This window comes from Pempheris klunzingeri, chromosome 6 (genome assembly GCF_042242105.1).
Source record: "Pempheris klunzingeri isolate RE-2024b chromosome 6, fPemKlu1.hap1, whole genome shotgun sequence".
Lineage (NCBI taxonomy): Eukaryota > Metazoa > Chordata > Actinopteri > Acropomatiformes > Pempheridae > Pempheris > Pempheris klunzingeri.
In genome coordinates this window covers 9,248,838-9,269,903 of record NC_092017.1, presented here as the reverse complement: position 1 = coordinate 9,269,903, position 21,066 = coordinate 9,248,838, and the positions used below count along the sequence as shown (strand labels likewise).

The window sequence follows — 21,066 nt, the reverse complement described above, 5'->3', positions numbered from 1 at the left end:
GTGTCATCTCCAGTTTATGGGAATGTACATTCTTTATTTCCAAACTTGAAAACTTGACTCTCAGCAGCAGCATGGCACAGTCGAACCAGACATAAAGTATGCTGACTTTTTGCGTCTTCCATCTTATGAAAAATTGGCCTTCATCCAGGGAGATGTTCGGGGCCTCAACTCAACAATCCAATAGCTCAGGAGCAACAGAAAAGAACAAAAGCAGATTCTGTGTCGTCTGCCGCTCTTTACCCTCGATGAGATCAGCTCAGGACACATGCATAATTAACAAGCTCTTACACCAACAACTGATTTAGAGAAAACAATAAGGCCATAACTCACTGAGCAGATGAGGTGATGAATGTTTTGCTGACCGCTGTTTCATTAAAAGTACCATTTAGTAGCCCAATACAAGCTATCTATACAAGTCTCGTGACCTGCGAGCATTATTCCTGTGGAAGCCGAAATCCACTTCGCATGATAAAGTGTCGTCATGGTTGTATCACGGGTCTGACTGCAGTTTGTAGAAGCAACATTAGTTATGATTGCATAGAGAATGACGATGGGGCCTTAACGAGAATTGAGGCCTCGGATGAAGAACGGAGAATGTGGGTGTGAGGATCAGCTGTAGCAGCCAAATGTTGAGTCACTGGACAGCAGAAGTGATCCTGGTAAAAACGGCTTCTTGGAGGATACTAATGTCACATGGCCAGTCGTCTCAGAAGTGAAAAACACCTTTGAATGATTCAGATAGCATCCCCAGTCTCTCCGGGTAAACGGCGTTTTCTTTTCTGTTCACCTCTTTGTTGTTCATAATCAGATACACAAACAATGGAACACACAGTATAATAATACTTTCCGTGCAACCAGTTCAACCAGTCCTGAACAAGCAGTTACTATTTCTCTCATTTTCTGTTATGTACAAATCACATACGCTCCTTTTAAGATGCAGCTACTTGTACAAACGCACATACACACATGCTCACACCGAAGTGCTGTATCTGTCCTCAAGACGCTGGGACGCATTGGTAAGCACAGCGAACATACCAATATGTACACACACACACACACACGCACAAGTTTCTCAAAGAGAAAAGAGTTGTGACTCAACACACATCTACATCCATCATGACAATACTGACCACGTCATTATTGCCATTTGTGTCCTCAGAGGACATCTGCACCTTAGACATAATCAATGGATATTTTCAACTCAATTTTCAACTCTGATTTACAGCCCTGCTGGTTTTTTCCGCCGATACGAGCCGCCAAAACGCACTGGAGCTTCTCATTGAGATGTAGCTTCTCTACGATTCAGCTTTTCATCTTTAATGTTTGGAACTTTTGAACTCGCTGAACACACCCTTGGCGAGTGTCCTGTCACATTGGATCAAAGGCATTAGCTGATAAAAGACTAAATGAAGAGAGAGCGCGACGGCAGTATTGCGGACCCAGAGGCGTGGGTTTCAGTGAACGGGAGCACTGCTATAAACAAAGAAGCAGGCATTCCTAAAATGAACAGTACGAGCATTCAAACACAAACTCCAGCATGCTTGAGCTCACAGCAGCGTCATGCGTACATCTAATGAGCTAATTAGCCAATTCAGACAACCAGAGCCCCCAGGTGAGTAACATACAGGAGCCGGAGGGCGTTAGTCCCAGAACTGAGAGTTGTATGTGTGCACGTGTTTTTGGTACGAAAAATCGTCGCGATGCCAATGTCAGACTACTGACAGCGAGCACAGACACAAATCTCACGTCGAGATTTGAGCTTAACTGACCCAACAGTTCTTCATAATTTACAACATCACAAGATCGGCACACGCAGAAATACTTTTGTTTTGATACAAACAAAGAAAATAAATAAAGTTAGTGTGTGTGTGTGTGCAAGGAACTGCGTAGTCTTTGTCCTTTAATGTTTACTTTCTTGGGATTCTTGATAAAAGTGTGTTCATGTTGTGCACACACATACAAAAAGTCCCTCTGTGGTGGGACCCAGCTCACGTCCTCTTGGTCAGGGGGCCTCATTGCCTGAAAGAGAAAATGTAAAAGACTGGATGATTACCAGCCGTTCTTACACTGATGACCACCACAGTAAATGACCACCAGCGTGCCAGTCTTTACCTCTCTGTGAGGCTATTGTGGCGGCGGGCGGCGACTTGTCTGTGTTTGTGCAGGCTGGCCAGTGCGAGCTCGGTGGCGCTGCAGGCTCTCCAGAATGCTCTCGGCCAACGTTTTGACGTCTTTGTGGGTCTGATGGTGTGTGTGAACATGCTCCAGCTGCTGCAGGCCGCCCTCTTCCAACAACATGCTGCAGTAGCGGGCAGCTGCGGACATGAGCGTGTACAATATCACATCTGTCAGTGGATTGGGTAGGTGGATGAGTAACTACCTAAACAGATCTCTGTGAATTTTTTGTGAATGGGCAAAATGTATCATTAACTAGAATAGCATTAGGTTTTCTATGTGCGTGTATCTGTGTCCCACCGTTCTTGCTGCAGACGTGTTGCATGGCCCAGGCCGCCCACAGCTGGACACCAGGGGTGTGAAAGCACTCCAGCAGGGGGAAAAAGGGGTTAAATGACCTACAGAATGAGAAGCAATGATGTTATGTGTAGTATGTTCTGACTGTGTGTTTATAGCCTTATGAGAAAAGCATAGTCTGAGTTTACACAAACATAAGAGTGTAAAGCTAAATATAAAAACGTATAAAGAACTCTTAAAATTGATTTTTCACTTATGTATTACAATGAACTTGTACAGGCTTACTTGCTAAAAGGTAAATCAACATTATTTACATAACATAACTTTTGTCACAGATTATGAATGATCACATTTTCATATTCAAGCAATGAATCAGGTTCTAGAGAAGCTCCATCTCACCTGTAGGCCACCATTTCACACTCAGGGGCGGGCCACTTCATGATGACAGCATGCTAGAGTGACAGACAAACACAACAGATTCAAAGCACTTTTCCAGAATAACTGTGTGCAGTGTTTGTCTGAATGAGTTACGAGTCCTTTTACTGATTCCTACCAGTTGCTCCAGCAGTGAGGATCGAAGGTCGGGGCTGAGCGTCCAGGCCTCCTCTCCTCGTGACGTCAGGTGTGCAAGAATACCTGCAGCGAAGTAGCTGACCTCCACCTCCGGGCTGTGCAGCAGAGTGCTGATGTGGTCCAAGAACCCCTGCACCATCAGCTCCCCGTGCAGCTCCCCGACCTCTGCTATGTTGTTCTACACAACAAAAGGTGAAAGAGGGATAATGGTGTCTTATTATTGTAAATTTATTCAACATTCAGTTTCTCCAGAGGGTATCAAGAGAGCAGTTAACTCACCAGCAGGCCGAGAACCTTCTGCTGAATGGAAGACTCGTTGGGGAAGGACTGCAGAGGGAATGGCGGGGGTGGGGGAGGCATGTAAACAAAACAACAGTGAGTCAGCCCGCCCCAAAGGCAAACATACTTATACAGAGCAACACATGTTTAAGTGTGATGATTAACTAGTATGGTAATCTGCTCCAAGCTGTTTTGTATGTAGTGCTTACTGTGTATTCACATGTACATACTGACATTACTGTGTACCTCTAGAACTTTAATAAACAGATCCAGGCCCTGGTTCTCAATAAAATGGCGGCAGGTAGTTGGTGATTCATCAGTGAGGTTCCAGAGAGCACTCAGTGTAAATTTGAGGGTGGCGTCCACAATGCCCTGATTAGCCTTCTGACGCACAATGTGGAGCAGTTGCTGCAGGGGGGGAGGGAGCATATTTGTGATGAAAATTTGCCTTTTTTTTTGTAAATTAGTCAAGGTGGAAGAGAATAAAGACGAGATGAGAATCTTACCTTCACTATGAACAGCTCTGCTCCCAGCTGAGCCGTCTGCTCTGTGGACAGCTAGAAAAAGCAAACGCGAGAGTTTAAGAATAACCAAAAACAACACGAATAACCACACACGTGATATTAATGCAGCACAAAAAGCACCTTCGCAGCCAGTATGGAGATGATAGCCACGGCCATCCTCTGCATGTTCTGGTCTTCGTGGTTGCAGAGCCACTGCATCACTAGTTTGGCAGCTTCAAACCTTACAGTGAGAGGGAGAAAAACATTTCTACTATGAACTTGTGCACCTTTGACAGATTTGGTTTTATGTTATGACCCGTCAGTTATTTTACATTTTGCTTAAAGTTATATTTAAAAAAGTAAACTGAGTATTTCTCACCTGTTGAATGGAACCTCCTGCAAAATGCGATCACTGCACAGAGACAGCAGGCAATTCTTCTGCAGCTACAGACAAAGAAACCAAAACAGGCCTTAGTCCAGAGCCTGAACAACATTTGAATGCACACAATCTGTCAATGTACTTTTCTCATCTTTTCCTCTTTAACACTTGTTAAAGGTTCAGTAAAATGTGTGTGAAAAATATTATCTCATGTCTGGTGTAGACCATGTGCAAGGCAAAAACTGTTTTCATTTCCTTGCCCACTGGTTGCACAGGTATGTCACAGTGAAAAGTGGAGATAACGTGCTGTTCTCATTGTGCCCATTTTATTCAATGCATTCATAAATTAATCAAAAATGCAATATGAAGAGCTCTGCATTTGGTCCTCATTTTATTACTGGTTATATAAACTCAATGGTCCTTCTACATGTGCTACATAGCTCTGATGTCCATCCACAGTGAGGAAAACAAAAAACAAAAGCTGCACTTTTCTTTTGTGCGGTTGGAAGTTTCCCGACACATCAACATTTTCAGGCTGCCAGAATGCAGATTAGATTAGATTAGATTAGATTCCTCACAGTTTCTAGAGCTGCTGGCTCTCTACACCTTAAACCCTAGTTCACCCTTAAGATTCAGCAATTACTTTTGTCTTGTTGGTGACCAATGTAGCTGGCAATTTAGTTGGTTAGTTTAGTCAGGCTTAGTGGGTCTTTAGAGTATATACACAGGTGGCTGAAAAACATTAAAAGAAGTCAGAACTGCACAAGCATTTTTTTCAATATTGCAACTGATATAGTAGCAGTATAGCAGTGTAGGCAGCTACCTGTTGGTGGTTGGGGAAGGTCCTCATGGCCTCCAGTAGAAGCTGAGTAACGGTACTCAACAGTCGCACCGGCATTCCTGCTGCCAGGTCCTGCTTTGTCAGATTGAACACACAGGCGCTGGCTGCCAGCTGGACATTCAGAGTGGCAGGGTGATTCTTCATTCCCAAAACTACCAGCTAGAGAAAAACACAAACAAGAGAAGAGGGAAGTGATATTGTGTTAAGTCAGACAAATGAGGAACTACAGATGTGTGAAAGTGGAGGTGTCGGGCTCTGACATCATTCTCTAACAGGTAGGAGGAGGAAATGTGGCTAACACTCCATCGCCTATCAGATAAATATGTGGTTAAGATATGACATAAGTATATAATACAATATAAACAATATAACAATATAATACAATAGTCTGCATTGCTCTCTTAGAGATAAGGCAAAAATGTCTTAATGAAATGAGAAAAAATGGGTTTACCTTGAGGATGTCTGGCCTCGGTTTTTCCATGACGTGAGTTAAGCTGAACAGATGAAACAGAGCTTCTCGCACAAAACCTTCCCTCTCACTGTAGCGACGCAGGGCCTCACAGATCTGGGTCTCATTCGCTTCTCCTGTTATCTTTATACAAACAGAAAGCAGTTTACTGTAACAAATCTGAATATCTATGCACAGTTATCACTGTTAACATGTTCGTCTACGACTACCTTTAGAGTTCCTTCTCCAGAGAGGAAGTCAGAGAATCCAGCATCTGTGGCCAGAAGACCCATAAAGGTCATCCCTGGTCTCTCCTCGACAAATGCCTTAACAGCTGCATCTGTCACCTGAAACATTGACACACGAAAGAAATTACAACTCAGTTCTACTGCCTATATGTTTTCTTTGCAAGCTAATTGAAATACTCATAGACAAACACCAACACAACACACACCTGTTTCCTTCCTGACACATCCAAGGAAACGAGAGCAGGCAGGATCCCCGGTTGTCCGAGCAGCTGTCGAGCCACATCAGACGTAAACTGCTTATCATCACTGATGTCTAGATGCTGCGTAGACAGGGTTTACATCCAAACACACACACATTAGTATTTTTAGCAAAACACAAACAAAGAAAGGGTGGTGAAATCATGTGTGTTCAAAAGTAGACACACAGGGCTTCATCATTCCACTGACCTGCAATACATCCAACTGGCCTATGACTCCCAGCAGCTGAGCAGTGCTCATCTCCAGCCTTTTCAGCTGGTGCAGTGTTAGTGAGCGCAGCCGCTCCTTCAGGCCCAGCAGTGGGCTGAGGTTGGTGACTGAAGTGTTGGAGAGATCTAGGCTCTCCAGTCGGGGCAGGGAGCACACGTCGACAAGCCCGGAGTCATAGAAGTCTACATTGGCCAGAGAGAGGGAGCGGAGGCCCTGGAGGGAGCTGAAGCGATACCTGATTGGTTCCTCCAGAGAGGACATGGTGAGACCTGTTAAGACAAGTCGCTGGAGGGACTCCTGCAGGATGTTTGAGGGGAAAAAACACAAAACAACAATCAAATTGTTACAATAAATGTAAAAAGTCAGAAAAAGGTGGTATAACAGCATGTTTTTTTAGTTTTTTTAAATTCAAACAAGCTGACACACTCTCGCTTTACCTGACAGTACTTATTGGTGGCCAGTCCCTGTAGGATATCAGGAATAGTGAGGTCTGCATTGACCCTGGCAGCGTCCAGCTCCAGCAGTCTGTGAGGGCACAGGGCTTTCTGGAAGGCCTCTGCGGAGATTCGAGCTGTGCGGATGCAGGCTCGTCTGAGCCGCAGGTATTCACAGTTCCGAAATACACCCACAGTGCTGTCATTCAACAGACCTGGAGTGGAATGAACTCGAGTTAGGGTTAATCTTTGCGTTCATGCGGGACAGAGCAGGGCTGAGCCTTACACAATACTGCCTCTGTTTACTACGGGCACACACCATCAGATTAAGTGGCTCAAAAATGTCACACATATTATTTCTTATGGGTGTAGAGGAAGGTGGTGAAAGTCAGTGAGGCGTCTGTTTTAACCAAGTGGAGGTTGCATCTATTCAGTTGAATATTTGATGGTTCAGCTGCTGATCTATCAGTTTAAAATACTACAAATCTTCGCTGCTGCTGTTTTGTAGGATCAGAAATCTGACTGTTCAAGAGGTCCAGGCTTACCTTCAGTAGCCATTTTGGCCAGCAGCTGGTCTGCCAGCTCTTGTGGGAAGAGCACAGCCTCTCTGAAGCACAGGGATCCATCAGGGCGCTTCACGCAGAAACGCTCCAGGTTTTGGCTCACGTAGGTCAGGCACAGGTCTGTCAGAGGCGCGGGGCAAGCCTCATCCTGGAAGCGAAACGGGCACGTTTGTTAATGTAGATGCTACGTGACGACTGCACACATAAAATACAAGCTGAAGACGAGTGAAACTTACCGTGTTTAGGAAACTACAGGCCATGGTTTAAAAAAAAGATGTGTAGTTTTAGCTTATGCAACAGAGACTGGTGTATTTTTGGCTCCGGTAACGCTAGCTAATGTTAACCGACGAGCGGCTCCGTTTGAGCTAACAGGCTCCACCTGTTATGCTAACCTGTGTGACAACACTGTTACCGGGAGGAGAGAGGGACGACGGCCGACGTTAGCGCACACAGGCCAGCTAGCTAGCTCACTTGTTGTTGCCTCCGCTGTGGAAAATCGCGTTGCGTGAAAAAATGCCGAGAGCTGTCTGCCGAGGCGGAGTTCATGTTTAAAAGATGTCGACAATCACTGTAGCGACCGAGGCTCTGAGCTGAAGAGCCGGGAGAGGTATAGCACAGTTTTCACGGCGACCAGTCAGGTCTATTTTAGACTGGACAGACTAGACAGACAGTAAACAAAGGTCACAGCACTGGAAGTACATTAGCGAAGGGGCTGGACTACGGAAGCCTTTTAGGGAAAGTTATGAAACCAGGAAGTGATCATCTGGAGTCTGCTCTTGTTATACACCCATGCTGGAGTCACGCACGATCATGTCCTTTTGTTTTCAAAGGAAGATTCTTCCGTGAGTGACTGTAGTGCGCTTTTAAAACAACGTTGCGAGCAAGTGTGATTATCTCTAGTCAGGTTTTGTATTTTAAGGACTTTGTAACGTCGCCTCATTCATCAAGGTCACAAGTAGCAGTGTATGTGGTGGGAGCTAAGCCTTCAGCACAAGTGATTATAGTGAAGTTAAAAAGCTGAAGTATGGCTGGACTAATCAACTTTGACGATGAGAATGAAGTGAAACAGTTTTTGGATAATTTGGGAGTGGAGTACAGCTACCAGTGCTACAAAGAAAAGGACCCAGAAGGTACAACTCCTGCGCTGTTCACAGATCAGTGGTCCTGAAACACTGGACACCATCCACAGGTTGGAAATGGACCGATTGATTATCTATTAGCTGTCGTTGCCTCACAGTTTGTTCTTCTAACATGTTTTTCTCAGGGTGCCAGAGGCTCGCAGACTACTTGGAAGGGGTGAAGAAAAACTATGAGTCTGTAGCACAAGTGCTCAAACACAACTGTGAAACACACAAACATGGAGAGAGCTGCTATAAACTGGGGGCTTACCACGTCGCAGGCAAAGGTAAAACAGCAATGTGGCCCACTGATTTCCTCATTTACCCTTGCTGGTGTTTGTGGTCAGGCTGCATTTCGTGTCACACAAATTGGGACCAAGTTTTAAAAGCTCAGAGGTTAAAATATTGAGTTCATAAAGTCACCAGTGGTTGAAAGAATAAAAAATGTGGATGTGATAGACAGAAACGGAAAGTACTGGGATGTTCCAAGTACACATACTACTACTACGACATTAAGTACTCTAGCAATGCACAATGTACTTTTTAGTCCACTACATTTACGGCTGTAGTGAGGTTTCAGTTTACATAGCCCATTAAGTGTTTCAAGCAAATTATATGAAAACAAAATGACATGATGCTCACTTGGACTTTCAATGACTTTTAATCACTCGACAATATATAGGGTACTTTGTAACTGGACCAACTACTAGATAGAAATTAGTGTTATTTTGTTTAACTGATTGGCTGGTAATCGATTATCAAAAGATTTATCATAAATCAATTATTATTAGGTCAAAACACCCAACATTTGCTGTTTAATACTGCTGAATATGAGGATTTACTTGCTCTCTTTTTCCATACGATGGTAAATTCAGCGCCTTTGGAGTTTTACTGTTTGATCGGACTAAAAAAAGTAATTGTAAAGCAACAGTTTGGGCTCTTGTACCTTTTTCTCTGACGACAAATCATTTAACAATTTGAATATTGTTTACATGTGAATCAATATTAAGTTCTTCAAGGGCACATTTTACTTGTGTGCTTTAACTCACATAACATCTTGAATGCTGACCTTCTGATGGTATGTGTACTTTTTATTCAAGTGAGGGATCTGAATTCTTCCCACCAGGTGGAGTGACTCAGTGTCTGAAAACGGCCTACTCCTGCTTTATGCGCTCCTGCAGTGCCGGGGGAAAGAAGTATCTGGATGCCTGCCATAACGTTGGCATCTTAGCCCATGATGGTCAAGCTATGGAAGGAGTACCTGACCTCACAGTGGCTCGGCAGTACTACGAGAAGGCCTGCGCTGGCGGCTATGCGCCCTCCTGCTTCAACCTCAGTGCTTTGTTCATTCACGGCAATGCCAAAGGCCTGCCGCCGAATATGACTCAAGCCCTGAAGTACGCTAACAGGGCTTGTGAGCTGGGACACGTGTGGGGCTGCGCCAATGCAAGTCGTATGTATAAACTTGGGGAAGGCGCAGAGAAGGATGAGAAGAAGGCGGAGGAGCTGAAGAATCGAGCGAGGGAGCTGCACAATGTAGAGAAGGAAAGGCAGCTCAAGTTTGGGGAATGAATGTGACACACTTGATTAAATTATCATTGTATTGGTTTACTCGTGTGGCGTTCAGTCAGGTGTAAAAACAAGGGGTTCAAAGGTAGGAGATGATCTGTTGGTTGGTTGAATGAGTGTTTCTGCCTCATTTACAGTCTGAATAAATTCAGGGAATAGTATTAACTTGGCCATTTATATTGATAAATACCAGCCAAATGTATACAGTACAAGGTAAATGTGAAAGCAATAAAATGAATAGCAATTCACGAACAGTAGTTGATGATTCATTATGCTTTTAGAAAGAAATGTACAAAAGCTCCAGCCTTTATACAGGATTATGTATGAATATATGTAGTGTATGTTAATAGTAAGGTATGCCACTGTGAGAAAACACAATTTAATCTGATAAACTGTGCAACATGACAGGTGTGTGGCCTCAAATGGTGATGCTCTATCAGTGATGGGCAAAATGTTTTTAAATGTTTTATGTTGGGACTGTCAACAACAGTAGGACATTTCCCTAAAACCCCATGTAATTTAACTCTGGATAGTTGCACAATAACCAGCGGTGGTTTGACCACAAGAGGGAGCCGCAATCAAACACATGAACTTTGCGCCCTTTTCTAATCTCACAGGGCGCTTTAAATCGCCACAATAGACAGGCGGTGTGCTGCCTCCATCTGTCAGCATTTCAACACTGTACAAGCGGCATGTAGATGTTCTAGTTACCGACAAAACGTGTCTGTGTATGAAGACCTAAAGTGAGCCGGTGTGTTGCGGGTGATGGGCGGACTGGTCGCTGGAAGCTCCGCCCGGTAGCCGTGCGCCTCCTCGGTCCTCATTCAAAACAGAGCACAGCTGTTGCGGGGCGCACCGTCGTGTCCGGAGCGTTAGCCTGAAACTGTTAGCTGTCTGCCCGCTGTCTCCAGGTGGCCTCCGATGTGCCCGCTGGAATACCAGAAGAAGAGAGAAGAAAACGGCGCACTTCGGTGAGTTACAGAGCAATACGAGGCAAAGTTTGTTATCGTTTGCGACCCCCTGTAGAAAATCCCTCCCCGGCCGTCGATGTAGCTAGCTAACGTAACGATGAGCCCCGCGAACGGTTTGGGTGGTTTCTTTTCATGTGCAGGATGCTCCGTTATCACCGTAAATCGGCATCCATCAAGAGGAGGAGACAGGGAGATTTGGGGGAGACGACGTAGAGACTTGTCCAGTTTGGGGTAACCTACTCTATCTGTGGCCGGGTGCTGAGGTTTATTTTAGCCAGTATTGTGTTTTATCCTCCACCCACGTGAAGATACGGCCGCCCCGCCGCGCACCAAGAAGCAGCACCGAGGACTTTGATATCAAGCCGATAATAAATCATGCGCTCCCCTCCCAAGCTACGTTAGCTAACGAATCAAGCTAGCGAGAACTGAGACATGCTAATATGGAAACATTTTGAGAAAAGAGTGGGCAGAGTTAGCAGTTTGTGACTCGTCCAGTGTAGTATCACTTTGTTTACTTTAGTACGCCTCTGTTTTGGGAGTCGGGGACTTTGTGTTGACCCATTTGTGCTGCTAGCCCGGCAGAGCTGTTTTTACAGGCATGCCCGCTGCAGGCGCCCTGCTCCGGATAGCTCATTGGCGACGAACCCCCTGCACGGTTACCCTCCAGGGAGTACTTTGGGTGTGGCGTGGGCTCACCCACGAACAATACTGTGCGCAGCCACGGCATACCTTGTCTTCACCACAGCATAGCTTGTCTTCACCACAGCATGTCAGTTATAGATCAGGCTCATAGGACGAGTCGTGAGGGTATTAGATGTCAGGGAAAGGGGGTGACCGTGCCTGGATCTCAATGCCCTGAAATGATTTCACCCTAAATGAGGGAAACTTTAAGAGCATGAGCTAGAGAGCAGCTAAGTCAGTCATCTCCCACCATCAACAGTCAGCAAGCAGTTCTACATCTAACAATCTACCCCCATTAATGTAATCTAATTGGTGGATCAATAACATTATTTTGAATGAGTGATAACCCTCAATTAGGAAGCCTATTTATTTCTTATAACACTATGCCACACACTGTCACACTTCCAAAAAGTATATACAGACCTACCTTTTATCAGTCTTTGGGCTGTGTCTCAGCTCTTGTATCATAGCTGAGATGAAGGTATGTTGACCCCGTTCATGTCAAATGAATCTGTGATAACGGTCTGATAACAGCGGTCAGTGTAACATGTCCCCTCAGTCTACTTTGCTATGCCACATTTAATTCAAGCTGTCATTGTTCCCTTAAACTGTGAGGTCAAGAGTATCCACAGATATGTACATGTGCTGGTGGCACACACACACACACACACACACACACACACACACACACACACACACACACACACTTGAATGAGCCAGCTCTATTAACTGTCAAGCACAATTAGTTTTAAGATGAATTCACGCCTTTTTCACTATCAGGCCGCCCTCTTTTTTTCCTAAACAAAGCCCCCCCCCCTTCGAGCCTCATATCTAACGCAGTCTTTGTCAGTGTCCTGTGTGACGTTTGCTCGTCCCTCGCACGCCATTTTAAAGGGCTCCAAGGAATGTTCCATATCGATATTTAGTATGGATGTGTGGAGCTGCTGTTCTCAACACTTAACATATGACCCAGAGGTCACTGGCTCAGCCTCATGACTGGCGTGCCTTTACAGTGCTGTGGTGTCGTGTCGTGTTAGGCAGTAAAGACTGAAACGATCTCATTTGGCTTCAGCAGTGAAAGAGATGCTGATAACGGCAGTTGTATCAGTTCTGAAAGCATTGTTTGATTGAGTGGTTGGATAATACCACAGTTAAAGTTAAGGGGAGATGAAACCTAATTATTCTCAGGTCCCCAGTCCTCCATATGATAGAGAAGCCCTCTGTTTGGAGCACCCTTTTGGTTTTTGTCTTCGTCTGATTGAGGTTAAACCCTGGAGAGTGCTGCAGTGAAAGTTTTACCTACAGGACAGGGGTCAGTGGGTGCAAAGGGTACATCTGAAACGTTTACCCAAGTAGTCTTAGTGCTACGGCTTAGGTTGTAATCCAATAAAATATGGTTGATTCAGTATTCTATCTAGCGTGGAGATTTGCACCATCGGTCTTAAGCAACACAAGTCCCATCTGTACGCTGGTTTACAAATGGCGCAATGAATAATCATTGTGTGTTTTTTGGGTTCATCCTGTTCTTTGTCTTTTCCCCTGACTGTTAACAAAAGCAGTCTATGTTTAAATCGCATCTTTAAATGGTTAAATGCTCTGTCTGTGCAAGGATGTAAGCCAGCAGTTCTTAATTGAAACATTTGGTCATGAAACCATCCCGAGGATATACGTTCACAGATGCTTTTCCAGTTTTTCTGAATCACTATACCCGCCTGGACGAGACTGCCCTCAGCGCCATTTGAGCACCTGCTACTTTTTAGAAACCATCCCTCTGTAACTCTACACACCACCTCCACCTTCCGGGCTAAGCTAATCCCAGAGATGCCTCGTGTACGTGGGCCCATCTGTTCAGTACTGTGGTGCAACTGCTCTGTCCAAGGCCTGCAAATGTGATTAGTTAGAGATTACATCTGTGTGTGTGTGTGTGAAATGAAACTCCCCTCTCAGAATCAGAGCTGTGTGTTTACAAGAGAAAGGGATAAAACACGGGCTTTTGCGTCATTGAATTCAATCTCTGGCCCGTCTCAGGTTATGTTTCTCTGCTCTGCATTACATCATGTTCACTACAGTTTATGTGAAATGTTCCTAGACGCAGCGTGAGCCTGTGTTTGTGCAACTACATATAGAGTGCCGCTTCTTATTTGTCTCCCTTCCTGGGTGAACAAGTAATCACCTTGTAGCCTTCGTCTGAGTGCTTTACATATTCTAGAGGCGTTTTGGACTGCATCTTGCCTTTTTCTCCGTGTGACCTCCAACCAATGCTGTTGCTCTGTTGCCAGGGTAACTTTATGCGTGTGTCTGGCACATCCATTCAGCACAGATGGAACTGCGAAGTCACATGTCGTCACACTCCTCCTCTGATGCCTTCCCAGCCTCAGCTCTGTCACCACAAGTACAAATACGCAGCTAGTTATCTGTGCTCATTTTCTGCTCTGGTTTTCATGTCGACTTCACAAAGTCCTCCAGCTTCTCTGTTACCAGTTAGAGTCCCTGTGCTTGACAAGCTGTTTTGGAATACTCATAATAATATTGCGTGCGATTGTGTGCTTGATGAAGACTTTTTTCTATACATGAGGTGTTTGTAATGTTTTGCCAGTTGGGTGAAGTGGGTGTTGTAGATTTAAGCTTGGCTAGCACCTGACTAGCTGACTGTGTGCATGACTGTGCGTATGTGTGAGAAGGAGATAAAAGATGAGGATAACGCCTATCAAACCTCAGAGGCAGGCACTACATTTCTCTGCTTGGATTGAGCAGAGAAATGTTTTTTTCTTTCTTTCTTTGTTGTACACAGAACAACATTTTGAGGAAGTAATGCAAAACTGCCTCTTATTGTTATGAGTACTTGCCATGTGGTTCCCGCTGTGTTGTAATCACAGCTCTTGTTTAGGAGAAGTAGAGGTAAGTGAGAGTAGTCGGACATATGCGATGTTGGAAAAATACACAGAGGGTCACTTGTGGCTAATAGCTGAATCTCTCCCTCACACACACACACACACACACACACACACACACACACACCCTGCTAAACACACGCCACAATAGGCCGAGCGGCGGCAAGAGGCCTGGAGTTTGGAGAACATTTCAGCCTGAATGTGACCACTGATGGGAGTGGCTACTCAGCGAGTGGACTGCTGCACAAGTTTGTCTCCCTAAGCCCTCTCTCCTACCTAGTTCCCAGCTCCTCCTTGTCACTTTGCTCCAGAGCTATTAAACTATTAAGTTAATCGTCATCGTGTTAATCAGTGAGTATTTATTTTTATTTTTTTATAGGAAAAATATGAGTCAGATTTTCTGATTCCAGCTTCCTAAATGTTCCTAAATGTTTTGTGGTTTGTTGACTAAGCAAGGGATTTTTCATCTTAAGCTAATTTTTCACTATATTCTGTCCACAACTCATCGATTAATTGAGAAAATAATCGACAGATTTATTGTCAAAGAAAATAATCATTAGTTGCAGCCCTTATCTTCTCTCTGTTTCTCTTGATGCTTTCTTGTGAGTGGGTTCTGATGCTATTTTGGTCCCGTCTCGTCTTGTCGGCCTAAGTTTTGTTCTGTCTAATTATTAGGCAATATCCCTTGTGATGTGTCGACATATACCACATTCACCAACCCACAAACCCCGACTTCCTGCTTCTTCGAACCTCCCTTTTCTCGTCCTCTGGGGTCTTTTGTAAATATGTCTTACCACCATGCGTCTTTCAAAATACCCTTTCATTTAAACGAGCCAAATTTCTCAGAAACGTCAGACTGATTTTACAATACATCAGTATTTATTTTACTCAGGAACATTTTGATTCAGGAATTAGGAAAAACACTGATTAAATAGAACATCATGTGGCGCATGACAGTTTTTGGTTACTCAAAAACAAATTGGTTACTCAAATAGTATTTAGATATGATACCAACCCTGGCTTGTAAACAGTTCATGGTTGTGTGAAGCTGCGCTGAGCCGTTGAATCAAGATGTAGATTTTCTTGGAACCGTATCGCTCATTATTGCCCTTTCACTGCGACTGCCAACCACACTCCAGAGAAAACTTGGCTACTAGATAAAATTGTTATACTTTAACCTCTCACTCTCATATCAAAAATTTGAGGAACCCCCACTGCTTCCCTGCCTGGTTTTTGGTCAAGCTCATGTGACTTTGCGTGTGTGCGTGTTGTTATGTTGTTGTAGCTGGTGTTGAAATATTGATCTAAAGCTTTTGCTGATGTGACCTCCTCGAGCAAATCTGGTAGGAATAGATGAAAGGAATAAAAACCAAAATGGCCTTCCTGAATTCCTGAAACCTACGGCACACACACTCTGACTAGATCATATCAATGTGGAAAGGTGGCTCTGTGGTGAGCAGGTTGTTGTCTGGCTATTTGTTATGCTGACTCAAGACGAAGTGGTAATGTCTCAGCTAACTGGCTTAACTGGAATTCCTGCTTGTCCACCGCCTGGATAATTCTTATGTGTTGTGTGTGTGTGTGTGTTTTTTTTTTAAATATATGTATTTTAAAGTCTTCATCAGGTCAGTTCACCCCACTTATGGGTGTCAACCGTGCTTGGTGTGTCAGGTTGTAGGTGTTTGGGGTGATGAGGTGAGAGGTCAAAGGTGAGTTCAGGGACAGGGCTGTTGTAAAAGGGTCCAGCCTTCAAGGCATGCAGTATGTCAGCTATGAGGGTCTTGTTCCACCTGACACTTTCAGGCCTCCCGTGTCATGTGGCATTTCTGCTCTGCATATCCGGAATACTCTCACTGGAGGAAGTTTCATTTGAGGACCAAATGCGAAACAGATACGAAACAAGTGAGTAAAGTTCTGCTTAAAAGAATCTTGCACAATAGGACATAAGCGTTGAGGTCGGCAAAAATGGGGAGGAAAAAAAAAGGGAGGCCCTAGTTTTCCATCATGAACATAAACAGGGTGGACAAGCTATCAGAAACAACTCAGTTTTCGGCAGGGCTGTTGTATACGACAACATTAGTTTTAACGAAGAGTATGTCCAGCATCATCCATCACAACACGACTCGTACGCTTTTTAGTCGAGCGAGCACACTTGCATTCGACAGCTGTTAAAAAATACCTGAGCCATAACTTGCTCTTTGTACACTGGATTAATTTGTGTGCTCAGGTGTTTTGAGTAACATGTGTGCTGGGACGATTTTGGTGTTTTGTTCTACAGATGCAGATTGAGGACCAGGCTATAACCCCCCCCCCAATGGCCCAATTGTACATACACAGAGAGATGCCGCACCCATCCACTTCCCCTGCATATTGTCCTGATCCACCAGTCTGTATCAGTGCTGGAGACGAGGCTTTGTGCTCTTACAACACAGCCTCATCTATCTGTCTAAACCCTGAGTGTTTTGGCTTGGGAGTTCAGCAGAGAGCTGAGCCTTGGCTATGTCATGGAAACTTGTGAACTTGGGCCTGAACCCTGCCAAAGACAATAGATCAGATACAGACAAACATGATTCCACCTCTCTTTGCTTCTCTCTCTTCTGTTTTTAATCCTCCTTCCCTTTGCTCTCTTGCTCTTCCAATATTTTCTTTTGTACTCCCTCCTTACCATCAGACAGGCGTCAGGTAGTCAGGTAGCAGGCATCTTCCTGTCATCTCAAAGAATCCTTTTAGATTCATGTGACTGAGACAACATGCTTCCTGTCGCCTTTTGTCAGGTTTCTCACAGGTCGGGTCTGGACATGCAGGCAGAGACTTGCACTCACATGCCGAGGCTTACACACTTTACATCACCAACTGTCACACCGGGTGTTTATTCATTTCATTCGCACCATTCATGATTTCAAAGTAAATGTCATCTGACCTTACATAAGAGTACAATGAGCCTCACGTCATTGCTTGTTCCAGGCAGACAGGCAGTTGTAGGAGTAGCACAGAGCGTACTTAGCTTACACAAATCTTTAAAATGAATGTGTTTCCTTTTAACTATTTGAAGATGCATAAAATGTATTGGAGTACCTTTTTCAGGCCTGAGTTTCACTCTGCTTTGTCTGTGAAGCTAACCTGAATGTTTATGTGGTTTCCTTTTGTCTCATAGTCAGAATCTGATAAAGCTGAGAGGGTTTGGAAGGAACTGGGAAGAGCAGAGGGAGGGCGACATTGCCGCTGGAAACAATGTCTTTCCTATTTTTAGTCAATAGATGAATGTTTAGTAGCACATGCATCCTGTCTGTACTTGTCCTCCGAGAGGAGCACAGAGGCTCGAACTAGTAGTATCTGTGTAACTCGGGCACATATTGTTAATCTGTGTGCGCACACGGACAGAGTAGCCCCGGGCCGCGCTGCCCTGTGGGAGAGGAGGGTCAGAAAAGGGGTGTGAGGGGCTCAATTCAGGGAGAGGGGGAAGGGAGCGGTGCAGGCGTTGAAGAGATACAGCTGTTTCTCCAGCCTCAGCTGTTGCTCCTCTTCTATTAGATACAGGCTCGGTTTCCCTCTCTCTCTCTCTCTCTCTCTCTCTCTGTAGCACACACACCCTAACTGGAAGAAGCACACAGTGTAACATTGTTCTTCTTTCCTTGTGTGAGAAGGATGAAAGAGTCAATCTTTCATAGCTGCTATCAGATGGGAATAGTAAGTACTCGCCATATTAGTAAGAGAGGCAGCCATGGCCAGATCAGGCAAAATCTCTCTCTCTGTTTTCATCACATTTTGTTGATGAGTTGTTTCTCCTTTGCACTCTGTCTTTGTCTCTTTTGTTTCTCTTTCAGCCTTTCGGTTTCTTTATCTGCCATGAACTTAAATTATTTTCTTAAAGAATTTGCCAACCTTATTCTGCTTATTCTCCCTCAGCATCTCTTTTGTGTTTTCCCCTGACCTCTGTGTGTATGTGGGTTTCATGTTTTATTCCACCCCATGACCTCTGACCCAGTGAACTCTTGGAGCAAACAACTGTGTGTGTGTGTGTGTGTGTGTGTGTGTGTGTGGGTGTGTGGGTGTAGTTCATGTCCCTCTTTGACCAGCTTTGGGGAACAGTTTGTAGTTTTGGCTCTCCTCCTCACTCCTTTGCTGAACACAAGTGTTGGACAAGGACACACGTGCTCTTCATCTTGTTCTTCTATTACTCTGTGCTTTTTACCCTCAGCAACACTCCCTTTGTGTCCTCAGTTGTAAAAGGCTGTTTTTATCAGGCCCTAGAGACAGGGCAATGCCATGTTTGGGGAAGTCATGCGTGTGGCTCTGTGTGTGCCTGTGTGTTTGAGCATGCGTTAAGCTGTACGGGAGGCCTGTTTTCTCAGTCTTGCTCAGTTAAGCAGGTTCAAAGTGACTTGAGTTCTGGATCAAAACTAATCTCACAACTAAATACTCAGAAGTTCAGCTCAGCTGTATCAGCAACACAGGGCTGTATTCTCAGCTTAAGTTTTCCTCCTCTTTTTCTTACCGAAAACTCGACTGTGCAGTCCACATATTCACACACAGGATGTCAGACTAACAATAGCTTGCCTACAGCATGTTTGCTTTGAAAGACACTGCGGATTCTGTGTTTCGGTATTGAGTGGTGCTCTGCTCTTTTGGGTCAAGTATCTGAGCAGAGTAGGCCAACCTAAAAGCAGGTTTAGGCTGGCCCACTCTGAGGAAGAATAACTTTTTGGAGGAGGACGAGGTCATTGATAAATAGATGGTAGTTTTTACTGTTGTACCTGGGGAATGGATGACTTGACAGACTGGAAAGAGTGCAGTACAACTTGATGGAAAGCACTCCTTTTTCTTCAGTAGAGCTGCTCCATGACTTTCTCTAATCTCATTCCACCTCATAAAACTACCTCTTAAGATGTTGTATCTCAGTCCAAGTTTAGCTGCATGGTTGACCTTGGCAGGACCAGTGAGCAAACAATCCTCCGGCAAGATGATTACATCATGTGTGCAACCAGGATCAAATGAGGAGTGTTCGGAGAAATTTTAAGACCTCATGCCCTTTGGACTGATAGGAGCAGCCTTATACAGCCAGGAGAGGGTTGATTAGTCGATGCCTTAGCCAGTTTCCGGTGCCTGGATGAAGGCATTGTTGTAGGACAGTGAGTGTGTGTGTGTGTGTGTGTTTGCTCTCACATAATTGTACGGTTTGTCAGGTTTCAGCATGCCATGTCTCTTAAGTCTGTGTCTCACTCAAAAGCCCAGAGGGCCTACCTTCAAACCAGTCCTAGGAAATGCTGCACATGTGTCAGCATCAGTGTGAAGGTGAGAGAAACCAAATATTTTCAGTGACAGACAGAGATGGATGTTTGAAGGATGTTTTGCACAAACAATACCCATCTGCTGAGGTTAATATGCAGTAGTTTTAACTCAAAGGGAGGGAAATGTTCATGGTGATGTCCTAACAGTGATACGCACGCACATCTCGCACCTGCCAGTTTCTCTGTGTGTGTGTATGTGCAAGGAATTTTAAGGTGTTCATCTTAAAGTGTGACTCACAAACCCTGCTGAGAGAGAATAAAGCTATTTAAAAACAGAACACTGGAGATCAGTTGTTGAATGAAAAACATGATTTCACAGAATCAATGTAATTATGTTTATGACGTAAATTCAGCTTCTTTCGAGGGCCAAATGGAAGAGGTGGGAATTTTAGGAAACGTATGATTTGATTTCTATTGAGGGGTGGGGCACAATTTGATTTGGATGAGTGGTTATTGAGGAAGCTTTAAGCAGCAACAATGGAGGCTAGAGCTGTGCAAAGTGACCAAAATCTCAAATCCTTTAGAGGAATTTCATATCCATAAAGCGATATTGATATTGTACATTTTTTATAAATTCAGCTCATTCTAACATAACTTGTGTTGGTGGTAAAAGAGGTTTAGTGGTGTTTGAGTGTTGTGGCGGCCGGTCTTTGGCATCATTTGCTAAGTACAGTTTTCTGGTCTTTCTCAGACTTTTCATACCCAAACTGTGTCCATGCAACAGGAGGAGCCCCTCTTTTAGGTACAAGCTCTTCGTTTTATCTTTGCTGGTCTGAGTCCTTCTCCTTTTCAGAATTACCCTTTTCTGTTTCACGTTCAAATGAGGGAAAATGTTGCCATTAAGAGAGTGATTTGCAACATAATGAAATAAACGACGGAGCATAATGTAAACTGTTTTTCTATTGTCACATGACGTGAGACGTCACAAGCATGTCACAAGAAGTCGGCCTGCTCTGAACAGCCTCTGTACAATCCTGTTTACACTCCTAGCAGCAGAAACATCAAATGTGCTGGAAGTCTAAGGTTTGTTAAACTGCTCTAAGTGGCTCTCTAAATTTGTGTACCAACTTCCAAAATCCATTTTAAAAGCTACGCTAAGCCACGTCCAGTAACTGTTAGTGAACCTTTCATGTGGCTACTGTAATGCTGTAAATGCCACACACAATTGTTTTCAGTGAAAGGTTCGTACTATCAAAAGCTGCTACAGGAAGTGTTCTTGCAGTAACAGTATGTCAAGCTCTGTGGTTTCTACACAGAAGTCATTTTTTCAGCCCTTTTTTTTTTGTCTTGCTTCTAGGCTGTTGGAATAAACAACAGACTATCTCAGTGTAAACATGCCG

The 21,066-nt window shown here is 44.3% G+C and overlaps 3 protein-coding genes across 4 annotated transcripts in view; 2 read left to right on the top strand and 1 right to left on the bottom strand.

The window, feature by feature from the left end:
* Positions 1-13: 13 nt before the first annotated feature.
* zyg11 (zyg-11 family member, cell cycle regulator) lies at positions 14-7,862 on the bottom strand. Its single transcript, XM_070831629.1, has 18 exons — positions 7,445-7,862; positions 7,191-7,356; positions 6,649-6,860; positions 6,191-6,508; positions 5,950-6,063; positions 5,726-5,842; positions 5,499-5,639; positions 5,030-5,206; positions 4,207-4,271; positions 3,969-4,068; positions 3,831-3,881; positions 3,571-3,732; positions 3,325-3,372; positions 3,026-3,223; positions 2,872-2,924; positions 2,476-2,573; positions 2,113-2,315; positions 14-2,019 (listed from the first exon to the last, which is right to left on the bottom strand). Exons 1-17 carry the CDS (start codon positions 7,466-7,468, stop codon positions 2,125-2,127), a joined length of 2,235 nt encoding a protein of 744 aa, XP_070687730.1. The 5' UTR covers positions 7,469-7,862; the 3' UTR covers positions 14-2,019; positions 2,113-2,124.
* Positions 7,863-7,988: 126 nt separating this feature from the next.
* coa7 (cytochrome c oxidase assembly factor 7) lies at positions 7,989-10,143 on the top strand. The gene is made up of 3 exons (XM_070831631.1): positions 7,989-8,338; positions 8,473-8,613; positions 9,453-10,143. The coding sequence occupies exons 1-3, from the start codon at positions 8,233-8,235 to the stop codon at positions 9,896-9,898; spliced, it is 693 nt and encodes a 230-aa protein (XP_070687732.1). The 5' UTR covers positions 7,989-8,232; the 3' UTR covers positions 9,899-10,143.
* A 623-nt stretch (positions 10,144-10,766) lies between these two features.
* ralgps2 (Ral GEF with PH domain and SH3 binding motif 2) overlaps positions 10,767-21,066 on the top strand; it is a 68,761-nt gene continuing 58,461 nt past the window's right edge. For both annotated transcript variants that reach the window (XM_070831899.1, XM_070831898.1), the window contains exon 1: positions 10,767-10,866. The gene's annotated coding sequence lies outside the window, so the exon portion shown is untranslated. The remainder of the gene's footprint in view (positions 10,867-21,066) is intronic.